General features: G+C 45.5%; 1 protein-coding gene across 1 annotated transcript in view; it reads right to left on the bottom strand.

Annotated features, from left to right (window-relative positions):
* Positions 1-306: 306 nt before the first annotated feature.
* MAP6 (microtubule associated protein 6) overlaps positions 307-18763 on the bottom strand; it is a 41548-nt gene continuing 23091 nt past the window's right edge. Inside the window, exons 2-3 of the mRNA XM_058045195.1 lie at positions 6210-6423; positions 307-4417 (exon numbers count right to left, since the gene is read on the bottom strand). Coding sequence (XP_057901178.1) covers positions 4217-4417; positions 6210-6423 — 415 coding nt within the window. The 3' untranslated portion in view covers positions 307-4216. The remainder of the gene's footprint in view (positions 4418-6209; positions 6424-18763) is intronic.

Raw genomic sequence — 18763 nt, forward strand, 5'->3', positions numbered from 1 at the left:
CAGGACAAGGTGGACATGAGCAAGGCACTGCACAGACTCTCCACTCAAAGATATTTTGTATAGAAAACAAGAGAACTTGGGCCATCCACATGACTTCACTGTCCATCTTTGCATTTGCAAACACTTCCAGCTCATGCCAGACTGGTCTGAGATTAGCAGCCACCTAAAGGGAGTCAGACTGTGCCAGCCCAGCTGTCCCCACAGCAGGCATCAAAGTGGCAACTCTAAGGAACACAACCTCGTTTGGACAGACATTTCTTCCACTTAACTGCACTTCTGATTGAGAAAACAAGATCAAGGAGGAGGTATTTGTCTTCAGCATTTATTTATCATTGGAAAAAAACCCTTTGAGCAAGCAAAGATCACAAGCACATCACAATCAATTGGCGGTACATTAACGTGTGTGTGTGTTTGTGTGTGTGTGTGTTTGTGTGTGTTTGTGTGTGTGTGTGAGACTCTCATCAGAATACCAACAATGAAAAAGCACCACAAGGAGGTGTGCTTAACATGTTTACAAGAGACAATTTGTGATACGCAACCAAACCCAGGCCACAAAATATTAATTAGACACTTCCTATCTGCCTCCGAGAGGCAAGAGGTTGTGGAATGCATGGGCACCAGGTTTTGGCACCGGCTGTGCTGCAGATGAAGAAGCAAGTGATCAGTGTGCAAAGCAGTCAGAAAACAGGAGCTCAGTCAGCAATTAGCACCATTTTGCAGAAAGGAGTAACAGTACAATACAGTGAAAATGCGAAAGCAAGCAATAGCACAGGAATTCTTACAGGGTAAAAAGCAAAACATTTCTTTTTTCCTTTTTACAAGAAAAGTAAAACATATTACAAATCAGCAGTGGAACAGAATCAGCATTGTGGTAGCTGGAAACACAGAAGAGCAGAGCACTGTTTCCCAGTGGGATTGACAAGTTCAGAGCCCCAAGTGAATTTGAAATGGCCGAGATTTGGTCTCCTTTCTGATAAACCTGAGTGGGTTGGATGGGCATAGAGTCTGTGGAAGGTACAGCAATGCAGGATTTCACCCTGAGGCTTGCCTCTGCTGTAGTTCCTGGTATTCAGTGCAGTGCCAGCCCATGTGCTTGGATGTGTGTGTGCTTGTATGCATGCTGCAGATGTGGTGCATATGGAACACAAGACAGGATTTCTGTTCCTGTTTTGCTGATGTGAGAGGAAGGTGTCCAGGCCTCACCAGTCTCCCTGGATCTTTCTGCAAAGAAAACCTTTCAAGGACCATTCATCCCACCCAAAGACAGGTGTCAAAAGCAGGCAGCTCAATGGTCCTTGGAAAGTTCCTTCACTATAGAAGGAATTAAAACCACTGGCTAAAACTTCATGCCTAGCTTTGTAGTGAGCTCATGGAATAGCTTGGGTTGGAAGGGACCTTCTAGTTCCAAGCCCTCTGCCACCAAAAGACTTCATGTGTTATGGAAACAGAAAGCTACATTTTGACCACTCACTGTGTATGTTTCAAACATTGTGATAGATGCTCTTCATTAAGAAGAAACCATCCCAAGCTGGATAATCAGCAGTTCATCCAGAGCCATGGAGATGCTTGGATGAGGTGGTCTGAGCATCTTACTGATGTTCCTTGGTCAAAATTTAGTTCACCTTGAAGTCAAGGGCTAAATTCTCATTGAATTCCAGGTGAAATGGTAGCAAGTATGGTGTACCTTTAAATGTGAAACTTAGGACTGAAAAATAATAGGAAGAATTGTTTTGCACGGTCTGTCCTTATGTAAGATTGGTGTGTTGAGCCATTTGAACTGTCTAGTGCCTTCCTGATGTGTTCTGCCTGCTGTGACATATCAGCCTCACAGCTTATGTTACATCCCGTAGGAAAGGACATTACTGAGGAGTGTGACAATACATAAAGCATCTTAAAAGCCAAGGAATCACACCAAGTCTTGGGAGCTGCTCTTCTCTGGCCAATTGTCCCTTATGTGACAGGTTGGAGGAGCTGTGAGCAGCGTGGCAGCATGCCTCCCCGTGAGCTCAACACAAGCCTTGTGCCAAGCTGCTCTGGACATGGAGCTGAGCAGTGCTGCAGGGGCTTCTGAGCACTCAGAAAAGCAATGATCAGTATGGACAGGTCAGCATCTCCATGAGGCATGCACATTAAAAAAAAAAAATTAAAAAAAAAAAAAAAGGCAAAGAAAAAAAGCACTACATTCACAAAGATTTCCACAGTTTTACTTCCTGGAGGATTTTCCCTGGTTTCCTCCTAAACAGCAGAGGTTTAAATATATATATATATTTCTATATATGAATATATATTTTCCACATACACAACCTGACTAGCTCATAGCACACAGTTCTAACACAGCTAAGCTGGGGATTACACCACTGAATTCAGAACACTACATTTACTGATACTCAAAGGTTTAGGCTGTTAGCGCAAGGCAAACAGGACACATCACATGATACACTGAACTTGGCATTTATTCATTACTAAGGCCAGCAAATGTCACTATCTGTATATCACAGAGCTTTCCTCCTCATTGGAACATTTCACTCAACCTTGTAGCCCACCACTCACTTATGTTTCCAAAAGACTAATTCTAATGGGATGAAACCCCAAAAAAGGGACTCCTCGCCCTCCCAACCCATCCATTTTTCTGCTCGATAGCTTCACATCTCTAAAATACCCCTAGCAATAAGACTTTCCTTATTCCACCACCTCTACAGCAACACACCACCTCCCCACTCTACTTCCCATCTCTGTCTTCATGCTTCCCAATTGTCCACTGGAAGTTTCAAACTGGACTTCACATTAGGAGAGAAAATTTGGAGCTGCAAAAATAAGGAACAAGAACCCTGCATGGTAATTTGCAGCCACTCTGCTATGGGAGAGTCTAACAGCTCAGTTTAGTGGGACAAAAATGAATCCTTATGTATTTAGGACCCAATCCAGAAGTTAGGCACATAAATTTGGATTGGGACCACAACTCTCCCACTGATCCAGTGACCCAGATTCTCTGGCATGCAATGCCCTTCTGTCGGGCCAGCTCATACTCGCTGACAAATGGTCCTGCTGTGTTTCGGGCTTCCAAACTGGTCCTGGGGATTTCCTAGCGTAAGAGCACAGTAAATAGGACTGAAACCCTGAGATCTTGTCTGGAGGGAGTCTAGGCATCCCAGAAACTTTTTTATGGCCCTCTTGAGTTGCCCATGAGCCAACATGAACATAAACAGCTGGAAGAATAGACACAACGGGGGCTGACAGCTCTAGCCAACCTTGGTGACACATTTCTTTCTACCCTTTGGAACGTCATGTCTGCAAACTAAACCACTTTTTGAAACCTAGCTCTGCCTGTTGGCATCCCAGAAGTGAAGAAAGCAGATCAAGATTCAAAGCAAAACAGGAATAATTAATAAGATCCATAACTTAGGGGAAACAATAGGGAAGAACAACCTGCTGACAACCTAGTCTAACCTGCAATGTGACTGGAAAGTCTTCACTGCTCACTGCACCTTCCCTCACCAATTTTTTTTTTTTTTTTAAATCAAGGACTTCAAGTGGTATTGATGAATGAAGTTGCCTTGACGCAGCTAGATGTACTCCCAACTACCCTTGGGGAGGATTTGGCCCTTTACTTCCATGGGATCTCCTTTCCTGTTGCTTCTTGGAGCAGAATTCCCATCAGTGCCAAAAGGGGAAATCATTCTTGGTGACACCACTGATTTTGGTGCATTTACAGCATATCCCTGGCACCAGGAATGAACCTGATCCTCTCTGCCTCCAAACCCCTTTGCCAGGTGACACCAGTGGGAGATGACACAACCATGGCCAACCCAAAAGGGCCTCATGGGATGAGAGCACAGCCCCTCCTTGGCTCAATGGGCACTTCCATGCTGTCAAAGCACTGAAGAACCAAGCCCAAGGAAAGGGACAAGCTGTTGGATGTAATCACTGTTGATCCATCACCTTCATCTCTCAGGACCCTGCTCATACATTCTCACATCCCTCACTCTGTGCAGAGCCGTGCAGGCAAAGCAGAACAACCTGACCTCAGAAACAAGGATTTCCTAATCCTCCTTGGAAATAAAACAGAAAAGCTTCTAATACAATCAGAACAAAAAGCAGATTAGAAGCCTCTAATTAATTTTGTGGCCTTTATTTAATCAAAGGGAAAAAAATAAAAAAAGGAAGGAAGGAAGAAAGAAAGAAAAGGAAAAAAATGAGAAAGAAAGTGCAGTGACATTTACTCTTTTGCCTCAGCCAGTTTATTGTTCATCTCTTTACTTTTCTCCTTATCTTCTGGCTTTGCAGTGTTGGAGGTCTCGGCGCTCTTTTTCTTGGCAGCCCGGCCAGATGCAATCTGCTTGTCTTTGGCCTTTTTCAAGGGTTTATGGCTTGTTGTGGTCTTTTTTGGTTTGGAAGGCTTTGTGCTAGGCTTTTCCACCTGCATGGAGAGCGACAGGCAAAACAACGACATAGGGATGGAGAAAAAGAGAGAGAGAGAAAGAGAGAAGGAGAGACACAAGGACAAGCAGAAAACAGGATTCAGATCTGAAGCAGCACAAATTTTACTTATCTGCTCATCTCTGCACTGCCACAAAGGCAGGGGACCAGCTGAGCTTATGCTGAGTGGCAAATGGCCAGCTCCTTTCAGGATGCCCTGAAATCAGTGCCCCTGGAGCCGGCAGAGCCCATTGTATCCAGATCAGGATAGAGCAGAGTGAACAGGAGAGGGAATATTATCAGTAATTTTATCAATTTCTGCATCTTATTCTGACTTCAGGAGGGATTTTGCAAACCCCCAGAGGATTGTCTCTCTGAAGCAGAGAAATTATGCTCAGGGCAAAGAGACTGCTATAAGTCTCCATCTTTCTTGCAGCAGAGGACTCCTCTGTTTGTCCTAAACAGATTCTCAAAATTGAGGAATATTACCTTGGGATACCTGAGGTGCAGAACACTAACTGGCACATGAGAAAATTCCACAGCATCTTTTTTCCACACCCCCAAAATAGGAAGGACAGTTACAAAAACTAAGGGAGAACAGAAGCCTTCATCTTCTACATGCTCGCCCTGTAATCCCTCTCAGTCCTCACAGATCTAAGCACTCATCAACTTAGGGAACAACTTACGGTCCTCTGTTTAAAATTTCACAGACTGACTCCTTTAATATGCAGATCCTCTGCTGGTCCTAGAAAACAAGGCTGGAAAACATTCCAGCTCAGGCCCTTCTCAACATATACTCTCGATCTAGTCAAAGCTAGAAGTGCATACTGTCAAAATCTGTATAATGCTCTGAATTAACACCAGATCTCTGGCTTCCAGCATAAAATGTAATGTGGGGCTCCTAAAGTTTTGGAGGCAGGAAGAAAAAGATGCCTGGATAATTACATAGGAAATGACAACAGAAAAACCCTTTTCATCTCAGCCCTACCCTCACTTGACGTAGGGCACTGTTGTCTCCAAAGTGCCTCAAGCTGTCCCAGGGCCCATAGAATTACAGAACAGCTGGAGTTGGAAGAGTCCTTAAAGAATATCTCCTTCCCTACCCCCTGAATAGGCTGGGACATCTTCTACTACACCTGGTTGCTCCAAGCCCCTTCAAACCTGGCACTGGACACTTCCAGGCATGGGGGAGCCACAGGGCCTCACCACCCTCACAGCCAAGAATTTCTTTCCCATACCCCTTCTAGCCCTTCCCTCTGGCAGTGGGAAGCCATTCTCCATTGTCCTGTCCCTCCAGGCCCTTGTCCAAAGTCCCTCTCCAGCTCTCCTGGAGTGCTGTTTGGCACTGACAGGGGCTCTGAAGTCTCACCAGAGCCTTCTCTTCTGCAGGCTAAATAAACATCCTCAGCTTTCCCAAGCCTGTGTCCATAACAGAAGTGCTCCCTCTCTTGGAGCATCTCCATGGCCTCTTCTGGACTCAGTCCAACAGATCCATGTCCTTCCCATGCTGAGGACCTCAGAGCTGGGGCAGAATCCCCTCCCTGACCCCCCTGTCCATGCTGTGGGATCAACCCAGGACCCTGTTGGCTTTCTGGGCTGGCAGCACACATGGCTGGGACATGTTTAGCTTTTTATTCACCACCATCTCCAAGGTGGATCCCAAGATGCTGGCTGGAATGAGGATACCACACAAGGGGAGTGACAGCCAGCAGTGTTCAGCCCAGCCTGACTGCCCTGGACATGTCCCACCAGGAGCAGTGATGGCCCTGGGTCCCTTCTGCCGTGTTTCTCACCTTTGGAGGTTCTTTGTAGGGCTCACAGTAGAGAGTGCGTATCCTTCTGCGCTCCAGGTATTTGTTATCAGCTGGAGAAGGCTTACTGGTTTCCCCCTTGAACTGAGCACTGTAACTGGTTTCATGGATCATTTTCTCCTCTGGTGGCTTGTACTGGGGCTTTGCTTTTATCGCTTTCACGGGCTTGACATCTATCCAGGGTCTGAACTCATTTCTACAGATCAAAAAGGAAAAGGGTTCAGGAATTAAACCAACAGGAGAGCAATGATAACATGAGGGTGGAGTACTGCATTGATCAACCAAGTCTATGTGGAAAGGATTTTGCCTCCATCCAATCAGATTAACATAGAAACTGTCTCCCAACAATTCCTTTTTTACCTCATCCAAAACCTATTTACACATTATGAGAAATTCAAATGAAATGTAGTCTGTTAAAGTCAGTAGTCCTGGACACCCCTTAGCCATGGCTGTAAGTAGAAATTGTTATGATCCGACCTACATTGCACCTGTTAGACAGAAAATTAGCAGTGTCTGCTAAGACCCTGAATTCCGAGGACCTTGAATGTCAAACTGAAGAACCAGGAATCTCCTGGTGCTCTTGTGAGCCCCAGCTCTGCCCGCAGACCAGCGGACACAGCTGCACTCTTCCTCCTCCTCCTCCTCCTCCGTGCCACCCCGGGAGCAGCTGTGGCGTGTGTGTGACCTGTCGAGTCTCCCCACCCAAGCTGATTTTTAATAAAGGCATTGAAAAGGAGAAAGATCTCCTGCCCTGTTTATTTCAGGTGGTGAGGAGCTTTCTCCCAGCAATGACAGGTACTGAAAAGTCCCAGTCCAGCAGTCACTCCTGAGGGCAGTGGCCCACCAAAGGCAAGGAGCAATGGCAAGGAAGGCTCAGTGGTAGCAGAGAGTCCCCCTGGGCAGGATGAGAGGAATGATGGATTTGTCTTTACAAACAAGCTGTGGGTCTGCTGGTAGGTAAAACTAGCACTGGGAGATAAAAGAAACAATGGGAAGGGTTCCACTGATTGTTGAATGGAAAAAGATATTTGCTTTTACAAATAAACTTTAGGTTTGCTCATAAATGAAATTAGACATTGAAAGATGAAAGAAACAATGGGGAAGAAAAACTCCTAAATTCCGCAAGAATTTAAAATTAAAAGGGAGGGTTATATATTAGAGGGGAATCTTTGGTATCAGGCGTTCCGGGAAGTCTGTACCTCTCCAGTACCTCAGCCAATGGGGAAAGAGAGAAGGGAAATGTGCCCAGGAAATTAGGATAAAAAGGAGGCTGCATGCTCCAAAAATTGGAGAGATCACAGAGGAATGCTCCACGGCCTCTCCCTTTATTCGAATAAAGCCAGGAAGGACTCCTCTGTCTCCTTTTTGGACACAAACTTCTGGTGTTTTGTGGATTGATTTTCCTAACAAGGAGAAGACCAGCACCAAAACCACAACCGGCAAACACCGAACCATCTCCAGATAAAGAAACTCCCGACCACCACACTGCCTCTCCCCCTCCCCCAGAGCCATTCCAATGATATGCCAAGGCCCTGGCAGCATCTTTTGTCTTTCAAATCAAGGTCCATTCACCATCTCTATGACAACAAATGGAGGAAAATTCCCTGAAGAAATAAAAGGAAAACCTAACCCCCAACACTAGGGAAATTACCTCTGTAAGGGGGCTGCTAGTCGATCCCTTCCCGTAATACTTTTGAACACCTTAATCAGCTTCAACCAAACTTGTCAAACGGGAATGAAGATATTTGGGTTTACTTCTATGAAAATAAGCACTGTATTGAGTCCAGAGGATCAGGAAAGCTTAAGTATGGACATGTGCATGTCATCAGAGGATGCTCAGGCAGGGATGCTAGAGCTGCGAAAGATCATCTGTTGTCCTGGCTGAGGACAGAAAACCCAGCCCGCCACCCTTGCCTTGCCTGCCCTGTCGTCTCCTGCTGCAAGGAAAGCAAAGCGCATCCACGAGTTCCAAGTAGGAGCTCTCGTTGTCAGGGAGCAGAGCAGGGGGGTGGGAGAAAGAGTAACACCACCTTTCCCTTTGTCCTTCGAATCACACGCTTGACTGCAGAGCACCGTCTTTGTGTGTGTGTGTGTGTGTCCGGTCTTTTCTTTCTGGGGGCAGTCCATGAGATTTAGAAATTTTTAATCTGTGAAAAATGCGTATTTTATGACTGGCTTTTCTCAAATATTAAAGTGAATATTATATGTGTTATGTTAGAAAGTAATGCTGTATTAATTTTTTAAAGTAGTGTGTTAAATATAGTTTGGGGTTATAACATAATGTTAAAATAAAAACTATGTATGTAACATACTTTTTTTTAAAAAAGAGGGCTCCCACCGAGATGGCAGCCACAGGACACCTAAATCTTTCAGAGAAAGAGAATTTATTGCTCCATTATCAGGAGAAACGAACTTCCTGCCTTGGCTCAGGTGTCCTCGAAGATGCCATTAGGATTAATAGGAAGAAGTTGACACTGACCAGACAGAATACTTTGTTTGAATGGCATTTATGCATCATGTATGAGGTGTATGAATATACAACAGGCTGTTTTTTTAAGGGTTAATCCTCTGTTAACGGGTTTCCTTTTTGGGCTTCTGCTGCCCAGAAAAAGGTACCCGGACTGTCTGTAACTCTTTGTTTCTGTTGTTTCATATTGTCCTAATCCAAATTGTCCAAATTTTTATTACTCTAATTATATTGATATTTTTATAACAATTTTATTACTATTAAACTTTTAAAATTTTAACAATGAGTGACTGGCGTTTTTCACAAATCTATCTGTTATTTTTGCCTGTTGCTGCTTGTTAGTAAAGTATTTTTTCAGTTATCTACTAGTCTCTGTTTCTTATTGGTGGAAAGGCATTGTTAGAACCTATAAAGGGAGACAGCTCATTCCAGAGCATTCTCCTTTAAATAACCTCAAATCGAGACAGAATGACAAACTCAAAGTTCATCCTAAACTCCTCAGAAGAGATTTCTTCCTGGGATCCACTTTTGTTCCAAAGTAGACTATATATTTTCAATATGTAGCAATAAATAAAATGGCGGACTAATTCTCTCTGCCCATATCTAGCTGTCTGTCAGATTTCTTTCCTAGTGTTATAGGTGAATATATGCAATGCAATGGCTGGCTCTCACAATTAAGAGATTAATATTATGTGTATGCTAAGAGAAGTTTTATTGATGTATGGTTATGTTATTGTGATGTGTTCTCCCCATACTCCTCTTTCCCCTCCCAATTTATTGTGGTCACAGGGTGGCCTTGATCGTCAGGGCATTTGGGGAGAGGGCAGGCTTGTTCCTGGAGGGGCACAGCATGGCAACACCTGACCTTCAATCAAATTGCAGGAAAGGAGTCTCCACTAATGGACAGCGCAGATTTGACCTAGGGACTTTGGGAGGGACTGGGGTTACCTGATGCAACACCAGGGGTATAAAAGGCGGAGCAGCCGTTTTGTGGATGGTGGTTTAGTTCCATGCTCCCAGCGCTGTAATTTTTCCTTATTCAGTGTTTTGCTGTATTTTGTTAAGGCTTAATAAACCTTTGAAATTTTAAAAGTGAGTGTCGTTTCTCACACTGGCGACTTCAAGACCCATTAGCTATTTTCCGTTGTATTTGTGGCAGAAGTAGAAATCTCAAAGGTGAAAATCACAATAGCTTTCCTCAAGATCAGTGAACGGGCACATGGGGAGTATCCAAATGGTGTTCTGCAGCTGAGGGAAAGAGGCAAAGTTCATATTGCTCACTCATTCTCAGGACAGCTGAACAACCAGCCCCCATGGATCGCCAGGTCAACCAGCAAGACCACAGATTGCATCTACAGAACCAGACACAAAGGATGAAGGCTGTTGTACTGTAGATGTAGGGAGCAGATTTTAAAGGTGGAACACAAACCAGCATTTATTCATTCTTCTGCTCGTAGAATGCTGGTTTATATAGAAGCGAGCTCCAAAACAGCATGACTGTATTTGTTACCACATTGCCTAGCAACTTCATTAACAGATCTATTATGCAAACATAAACATGTAGGAAGTGACAGGCTTTTCCCCCAAACCCCTGTGATCTCTGCAGAAAAGGCACAGAAAAGCCTTTTATTCCCTGTGGGCTGTCAGGGAATGCATTTCTGCAACAGAGCTGGGCTCTTAATGCAACAATCAGTTTCATTGGACTGTGAAAAATGAGACTGCTTGTCTCCATCCTTGCTTTGCTGGTCTGAATGCAGATGTAACAATTCTGTGAGTACTCAGCTCCACTGTTCTTGGTGATTGGACTTCACCCTTGACTACTTTATGTCTCCCAAGATGAGCCTTTGCAGGCAGATAATGAAACAGCCATTCTTAGGAGGTGAGGGCACATTGATGCACTGTGTCTACCAGCTCTGGAATAGCTCAGCCACAACCTCTGCAAAGAAGGCTGCTGATCTAGAAATACCACACTTTGTTGACAAAGGAATTCTAAATACCAGTGTGTCACATATGTTCAGTACACATCTAGAAATAGTGGGTTGCCCAGAGAAGCTGTTACTGCCCCATCCCTGGAAGAATTCGAGACCAGGTTGGATGGGGCTTGGAATAAGATGACCTTCAAAGGTCCTTTACAACCCTGACTATTCTGTCATTCTGTGTTTATATTCTAAATCTAAATCCACATCTAAATCCTTTTGAGGCAAAGTTTTTAACATCACCAGCTATTACACTACAAATGGTCCCTTCAAGTATGTGAGAGAGCAGGGGCCACGTTCATATGGAACTCTAACACATCTGGGATGGACCAGCAATTGTACCACATCCACAGAATCAGACTGGTTTGATTTGAAAGGCACTTTTAAGTTCATGCCATTCCAACTGCCCTGCCGTGGGTAGGGACAGTACTGACTAGACCACTGAAACACTCAGTGTGTCCAGCTCTCCATATCTGACATCCAGAGCACGCAGAGACAGTGAAGGAGGAGAGAATCCCTGACCATTTACTTCAGCTACAGCTCCTGCAACAGGCTGGTCTCAAAGCCTATTAGGATATTTAGGCAACACATAAGCTTTAAATAAGTGTTACTAGATGTCCTGGATTGTAAGGTAAGTGTGTATTCTATTTGCCATCTGTTAGAGGTGGGGCAGTTATCTTCTGTTAATTGGGCAGTTTTTCTTTATCTCTCCCTCTGGGGAGATATCTTCTGTTAATGGGCCATTGAGTGTCACTGCACGACTGAAAAAATTACATCATCCCATTGTGAGATGCTCCACCCAGGGGGAGGAGCCAAGCATTCCTTCCTGGATATAATCTGAGATTTTGGGACACCAGAGCAGACTTTTCCCACTGGATTCCCAGAGGAGCAGCTGTCTTCTCCACTGGATTCCTTGAGGAAGACCAGGCCCAAATACACCACCACTGGACCTTCAGAGGAAAACTACACCCTTTTACAGGATCCCCGCTTCAACAGAACCACACCTGACACTCCAGGAAGACTGCAGCTTTGAACTGGACTGCTACCAATACCCTGACCCACAGGGTGTCAGGGGATTCTGTCAGTAGGTTTTTTTGTTTGTATTATTATATTTGTATTTTTAGTTTTCCTAGTAAAGAACTATTATTCCTATTCCCATATCTTTGCCTGAGAGCCTTTTAATTTCAAAATTGTAATAACTCAGAGGGAGGGGGTTTACATTTTCCATTTTAGGGGAGGCTCCTACCTTCCTTAAGCAGACACCTTTCTTTTCAAACCAAGCCACTAGAATAGATACACTCTGCTGATTTCATCAGTGCCCAGAAACTCAGCATGGTTAATGAGAATTCCTAAGTCCCCCCATCTCTACCACAGATGAGTGAGGGAAAACAATCTGCTGGGAAGTGCCCTTGGAATATGCCAGTTCCTGAATCCAACCAGACAATTGCTTGGAAAAGCATTAGTTACAATGGACCAGAATTGCAGCCAAGAGTGTGCTAGCAACTTTGCAACCTGGATCTCCATGTTTGAGTGTCAGGCACAGGGAATTTCCTAATGCAAGGTATGAAAGAGAAGGCAGGTGCCCTGCTTGGGGTCTGCATCTCTATTGCTTGTAGGGGTGAAGGGGATGTCTCAGGAAGGTAACCTAAATTCCCTTCCAAGTGTGATGACTCTCAATCAGAGGTCTGTCTGATACTGTTCAATGTCACCATGACCTCATGTTGTCCAAACAATGCATGGCACAGCTGCACTCTCTTAAGGCAGTTGTATTGTACTTCCTGTGCAATGCCCTAGTGCTGGAAGTCTTCAAGGTCAGGTTGGACAGGACTTGGAGCAACCTGGTCTAGTGGAAGGTGTCCCTGCCCATGGCAGGGAGTTGGAACTGGATGGTCTTTAAGGTCCTTTCAAACCCAAACCATTCTGTGATTCTGTCGTCTGGAACTGGCCTGATTCTCCAGGATCTTTATGTCACTCAGAAAAGTTGTTATACATTTAAACACTTATATTCAGTGAAGAAGTGAGAGGAAAATTAGTAGCTTTAAGAGTTAATAAAAAAATATGCTGGGTATAGTAAAAAATATCTGTGTTCTAAGTTACCATATTGGTTGCTCCTGTAGTAATAAAACTTATGCTGGTTTGGAGAAAGATCCTGTCATTCTGAGACTTCCCTCATTATTATTCAACATTCCAAGGCACATTTGTGGGCAAGGTACCCAAAAAATTACAAATTCCTTCTGCAATCTGAAATAAGCCCTGAAAATGTTACTTTCCCCTTATTTTCAGAACAGCAGGTCATAGTGGTGTCTAGACCTTTGAAGAATCCTGCGCACCAAATTAGCTCTCAGAGTATTCAAGGAATGTGCTAGAACCCATTCTAAAAGAGGCTGGTCTCACAGCTCATTTAAACCTTTGCTCAAGTAGCAAGTATGAACCGTGGACCAGCTCCAGTCTGGATGTAACCAACAGGTACTTAGTTCAGCTCTCAAATTTTTATCAAAGGGATTTTCAATGCTCTTAATTTTGCTGAGGAAGATTTTAATAACTGCTCTTTCAGTGTGAAATGGGGGGTTGAACTGAAATAGCAGCCGAATTTGTCTCCTAATTTTCTGCCTCGCTCTGGTCCCACCCTTACAAAGAATAATTAGAATTTACAGGGAACCCAGCACTGGCCTGAAATAAACCTCAGTGAAAAAGAGTATATCAGGTATCAGGTGACCTTTTGCAAGCCACGTTCAACAGAAAAATTTCCCAGTGAGGTTAAAGAGAGTTTATGTACCTACAGAGCTGATGAGAACATAAGGCTGTCCAGGGCAGGGCAGATGCCTCACCAATGCATAGGCAGTGGATCTTATCAGATGACAGTAGCCTGGGGAGGTGATGGCCTGATCCATATCCATTAAAGCCTAGCCTGGTCTCCACATGCACCAGAGAACACCACACTGCTCTTGTGTGAGGCTTTGTCCACCCTGGTTGTTTTAATTGCATTTTCCCTTTCACTGAGGATTGCTGAAGCTGGTGGCAAGATGAAGGTGACCTGAACACCCTCTTTGAGCCCAGCCAGGGCACACTGGGGTTAAAATGAGCTCCCAGTTGTCTCTGGAGATGTTTGTGAAGTCCTGTGTAGGCACAGATTGCCTTTATCTACTGAGGTCAAAGGAAAGACAAAAGGGGAGGGAGGGAGGGAGGGAGGGAGGAAGGAAGGAAGTGGCGGAAGGAAGGAAGGAAGGAAGTGGCGGAAGGAAGGAAGGAAGGAAGTGGCGGAAGGAAGGAAGTGGCGGAAGGAAGGAAGTGGCGGAAGGAAGGAAGGAAGGAAGTGGCGGAAGGAAGGAAGGAAGGAAGTGGCGGAAGGAAGGAAGTGGCGGAAGGAAGGAAGTGGCGGAAGGAAGGAAGGAAGGAAGGAAGTGGCGGAAGGAAGGAAGTGGCGGAAGGAAGGAAGGAAGTGGCGGAAGGAAGTGGCGGAAGGAAGTGGCGGAAGGAAGTGGCGGAAGGAAGTGGCGGAAGGAAGTGGCGGAAGGAAGTGGCGGAAGGAAGGAAGGAAGGAAGGAAGGAAGGAAGGAAGGAAGGAAGGAAGGAAGGAAGGAAGGAAGGAAGGAAGGAAGGAAGGAAGGAAGGAAGGAAGGAAGGAAGGAAGGAAGGAAGGAAGGAAGGAAGGAAGGAAGGAAGGAAGGAAGGAAGGAAGGAAGGAAGGAAGGAAGGAAGGAAGGAAGGAAGGAAGGAAGGAAGTGGCGGAAGGAAGTGGCGGAAGGAAGGAAGGAAGTGGCGGAAGGAAGGAAGGAAGTGGCGGAAGGAAGGAAGGAAGGAAGTGGCGGAAGGAAGGAAGTGGCGGAAGGAAGGAAGTGGCGGAAGGAAGTGGCGGAAGGAAGTGGCGGAAGGAAGGAAGGAAGTGGCGGAAGGAAGGAAGTGGCGGAAGGAAGGAAGGAAGTGGCGGAAGGAAGGAAGGAAGTGGCGGAAGGAAGGAAGGAAGTGGCGGAAGGAAGGAAGTGGCGGAAGGAAGGAAGTGGCGGAAGGAAGGAAGTGGCGGAAGGAAGGAAGTGGCGGAAGGAAGGAAGTGGCGGAAGGAAGGAAGGAAGGAAGGAAGTGGCGGAAGGAAGGAAGGAAGTGGCGGAAGGAAGGAAGGAAGGAAGGAAGGAAGGAAGGAAGGAAGGAAGGAAGGAAGGAAGGAAGGAAGGAAGGAAGGAAGGAAGGAAGGAAGGAAGGAAGGAAGGAAGGAAGGAAGGAAGGAAGGAAGGAAGGAAGGAAGGAAGGAAGGAAGGAAGGAAGGAAGTGGCGGAAGGAAGGAAGGAAGTGGCGGAAGGAAGGAAGGAAGTGGCGGAAGTGGCGGAAGGAAGGAAGTGGCGGAAGGAAGGAAGTGGCGGAAGGAAGGAAGTGGCGGAAGGAAGTGGCGGAAGGAAGTGGCGGAAGGAAGTGGCGGAAGGAAGTGGCGGAAGGAAGGAAGGAAGTGGCGGAAGGAAGGAAGTGGCGGAAGGAAGGAAGGAAGTGGCGGAAGGAAGGAAGGAAGTGGCGGAAGGAAGGAAGTGGCGGAAGGAAGGAAGGAAGTGGCGGAAGGAAGGAAGGAAGGAAGGAAGTGGCGGAAGGAAGGAAGGAAGGAAGGAAGGAAGTGGCGGAAGGAAGGAAGGAAGGAAGGAAGTGGCGGAAGGAAGGAAGGAAGGAAGTGGCGGAAGGAAGGAAGGAAGTGGCGGAAGGAAGGAAGGAAGTGGCGGAAGGAAGGAAGGAAGGAAGTGGCGGAAGGAAGGAAGGAAGTGGCGGAAGGAAGGAAGTGGCGGAAGGAAGGAAGGAAGGAAGGAAGGAAGGAAGGAAGGAAGGAAGGAAGGAAGGAAGGAAGGAAGGAAGGAAGGAAGGAAGGAAGGAAGGAAGGAAGGAAGGAAGGAAGGAAGGAAGGAAGGAAGGAAGGAAGGAAGGAAGGAAGGAAGGAAGGAAGGAAGGAAGGAAGGAAGGAAGGAAGGAAGGAAGGAAGGAAGGAAGGAAGGAAGGAAGGAAGGAAGGAAGGAAGGAAGGAAGGAAGGAAGGAAGGAAGGAAGGAAGGAAGGAAGGAAGGAAGGAAGGAAGGAAGGAAGGAACAGGACAAGGTTTAATCACTTCAAGCTTTCACCTTCTTTGAAGGACTTTAAAGAAAGGCTACATTTGCTCAGCAATAGCACAGGGTGTTCAGTGTATTCTGCTGACAGCAGCTCTGCGGGCACTGAGCCAGGCCAATTCCCTCTTCTTGATGTACATGTACAAAATAATGAATATTGCAGAAAAAGGAGATGGGGGGCTTCATGCTGGAGTCCTGCACAGGAGGGATATTTCAAGCTTAGTCTGGAGAAGTACATCTTGGTGAAAAAAGAAAAATATTCTGTTTTTTCACTGAGAAAAAGGAAAACTTTACAAAATGTTAGGCCTGAAACATTTAATTAATTCTAAAATGAAACTTTAATTTTCTTTTTCAGTTTCTTTAATTCTTTCCCATCCTATTTTTTCCCCTTATTCTACTCAGGACAACGCCAAAAACTATGAATCCTCCTATGAAGCAAAGTGCTTCACAAGGAGTATTTCAGAACATCATATTTCTCTTTAATGTTTCTCTAAGCAAAACAGCAACAAAAAAAAAAAAAGACACACTTGAGCCAAACTAAGCAGAAAATATGTCCAGGATTTTCAAATTATTTTTCCTTTCTGGAATGCAGTGTCACTTACTTTTAAGTATTCTCCTGCTCTTAAAACCAGAAAAGAGGAATTTGGTGAAATGAAGTAGTGGGAAAGCCAGAATCCATAATAATGGGTGGTTGAACTCAATGCCAAAGGAGGACACTGAACTTCAGTATATAATGAGATTTATTTAATTCATGGTTGTTTAGATGCATATCAAGAGTATTCAGAGTTGTTTTCAGCATCTAACTGCTCCTGAAAAACCATGAGCCGAAGCAGGAGTTATTCCATGATACAGGAATCTCCTCCAGCCCCCCTCTGGATGTCTGGTTCTGGCTGTGATTGGCCAAAGATGCTGGCCTAAATGGGTTCCAGGCAAATTCTGCTCAGAAAGGATTGCTCAGATGAGGAGCAGGCTTGTGTTTTGATCCTAAAGCTGTTCTCTTTTCTATGGTGAACAAAAAGAAATACATTTGCACTCAGCATAAACAGGTGCATTTTCCTGCACACACAGCTCATTTTAAAGATAAGCCTGCTCAATGGTTCCTGCTTTGCAAGAGCCAAAACCTGCCTCCTAACCCATTTCCAGCCCCAGAGGAATTCTGCCCCATGCTGAGGTGCCCCATGCAATAGTAAACAGTGCAATGTGCTCTTGCCTCGCGGAGAAATAAACCAAAAATTCTGGGCCAGAGTGATTTCTTGCTTCACCTGACATTTTACTGCAACACAACGTGTCCTCTGCACCCCAAAATACTGGAGCTGTTGGAAAGAGTTTGGAGGAGGCAGCAGAGATGCTGTGAGGGCTAGAATCCCTCTGTTCTGGAGACAGGCTGGGGAGCTGAGGGTTTTCACCTGGAGAAGGCTCTGAGACCTTAGAGACCCTGCCAGTACCTAAAGAGGCTCCAAGTGAGCTGGAGAGAGACTTAAGACAAGGGACTGTAGTGACAGGACAAGGGGAATGGCTTCTCATGGACAGAGGGCAGGGTTAGATGGGATATTGGGCAGAAATTCTTCCCTGTGAGGGCGGCAAGGCCCTGGCACAGGCTGCCCAGAGAAGCTGTGGCTGCCCCATCCCTGGAAACATCCAAGGTCAGGCTGGATGGGGCTCAGAGCAACCTGGTCTAGTTGAAGGTGTCCCTGCCCATGGCAGGGGGGTGTAACAAGATGATCTTTAATATCACTTCTAAACCAAACCAGTCTGTGATTCTGTGATTCAGCCATTTAATTCCATTTTCCATCCCAGACTTCTTTAGTTAAAAAGTCAATTTCAACCAATTTCTGATTTCAATGGTCTTGTTAACATACAAATTTGCCACTGCAGTGCAAGAACACCCTTGTCACTGCCTGCTGCATCCAGTGGCCCGTCTCCAGCTCCTATATGGAGGCTTAATGTCATATTCATCCTCTAATCCCTGTGCTATTCTCTCGAACACAATAATTTACTGTTAAGCTTCAGTGAGATTTTGAAGGGTACAAAGAAGCTTCTGGTGGCCAAGAGCATTTTTTCCCCAAACATTAGTAATCAGCCTCTAAGACATGCACATACACACAAAACACATGTACAGGGAGCTAGTCTGTTTGGATAAGCCAACTGTGTACAAAAACTAAAACAATGCAAAATATATTAATGAATTAATTTGAAACTTGGGCAATGGACAATGGAGTGAATGTGAGCAGGATGGGGAGGGATCAGTATCTCTAAACATCCCTGGTTAGGGCCCATCAAGCACAGCACTGGCACAAAAGAGGAGAAAATACTCAGTCTCCAAGAAGGTGACTTCAGCACTGGCTGAAGGATGTTATGATCAAGAATATGTACTGGAAAGCATGAAACCAAGTCATTTGGCAGAGCAGAACCATGTTGCCATCCATTTAGAAAAGCTGTTTGAGTCAGCAGCCCCCAAATCATGGATATTGCATTGCCTGAGGACCATGCAATGTGGACTTTCAAGGAGGATGAATTATTGTGCAGGCCATCATGATTAAAATGTCACAAAACCAGGACTGAAGGTGACAGTGAGCACTGCAGAGGGCCAAAGAGCTGAGTAAGACACAGAGCTGTGGGTGAGTAACTCTAAGAGTAACACCCCAGACAGTGTGAAGAGGTGCATGTTTGATGCAAAAGGGTGAGATAAATCCTCATGCCCAGACTGAGTGGCACATCTAGGCAGCTTTGTCCCACAAAATCGACTTTGCAGACCTCAGAGTAAACATCAGCACCCCCATGATTGTTTCCTTCTTTCCACTACTGCCTTCAGCTTAGATCTGCTCTCCAGCCTCCAGCCTGCACCCAGTGCCCTGTGCTCCCAGCCACAGGGAGAGCACAGTCTGGGGCTGATAGAGGATTTCCATCAGCATCTGCAACAGCCCAGGAGCCCAAAGCTATCCCTATCCCTGGCAGCTAAACACCTGCCAAAGGGAACAGCATGGATTCTGGGAGCCTAACACTTGGAGATCCCACAGCA

This window comes from Melospiza georgiana, chromosome 2, assembly GCF_028018845.1.
Source record: "Melospiza georgiana isolate bMelGeo1 chromosome 2, bMelGeo1.pri, whole genome shotgun sequence".
Classification (NCBI taxonomy): domain Eukaryota; kingdom Metazoa; phylum Chordata; class Aves; order Passeriformes; family Passerellidae; genus Melospiza; species Melospiza georgiana.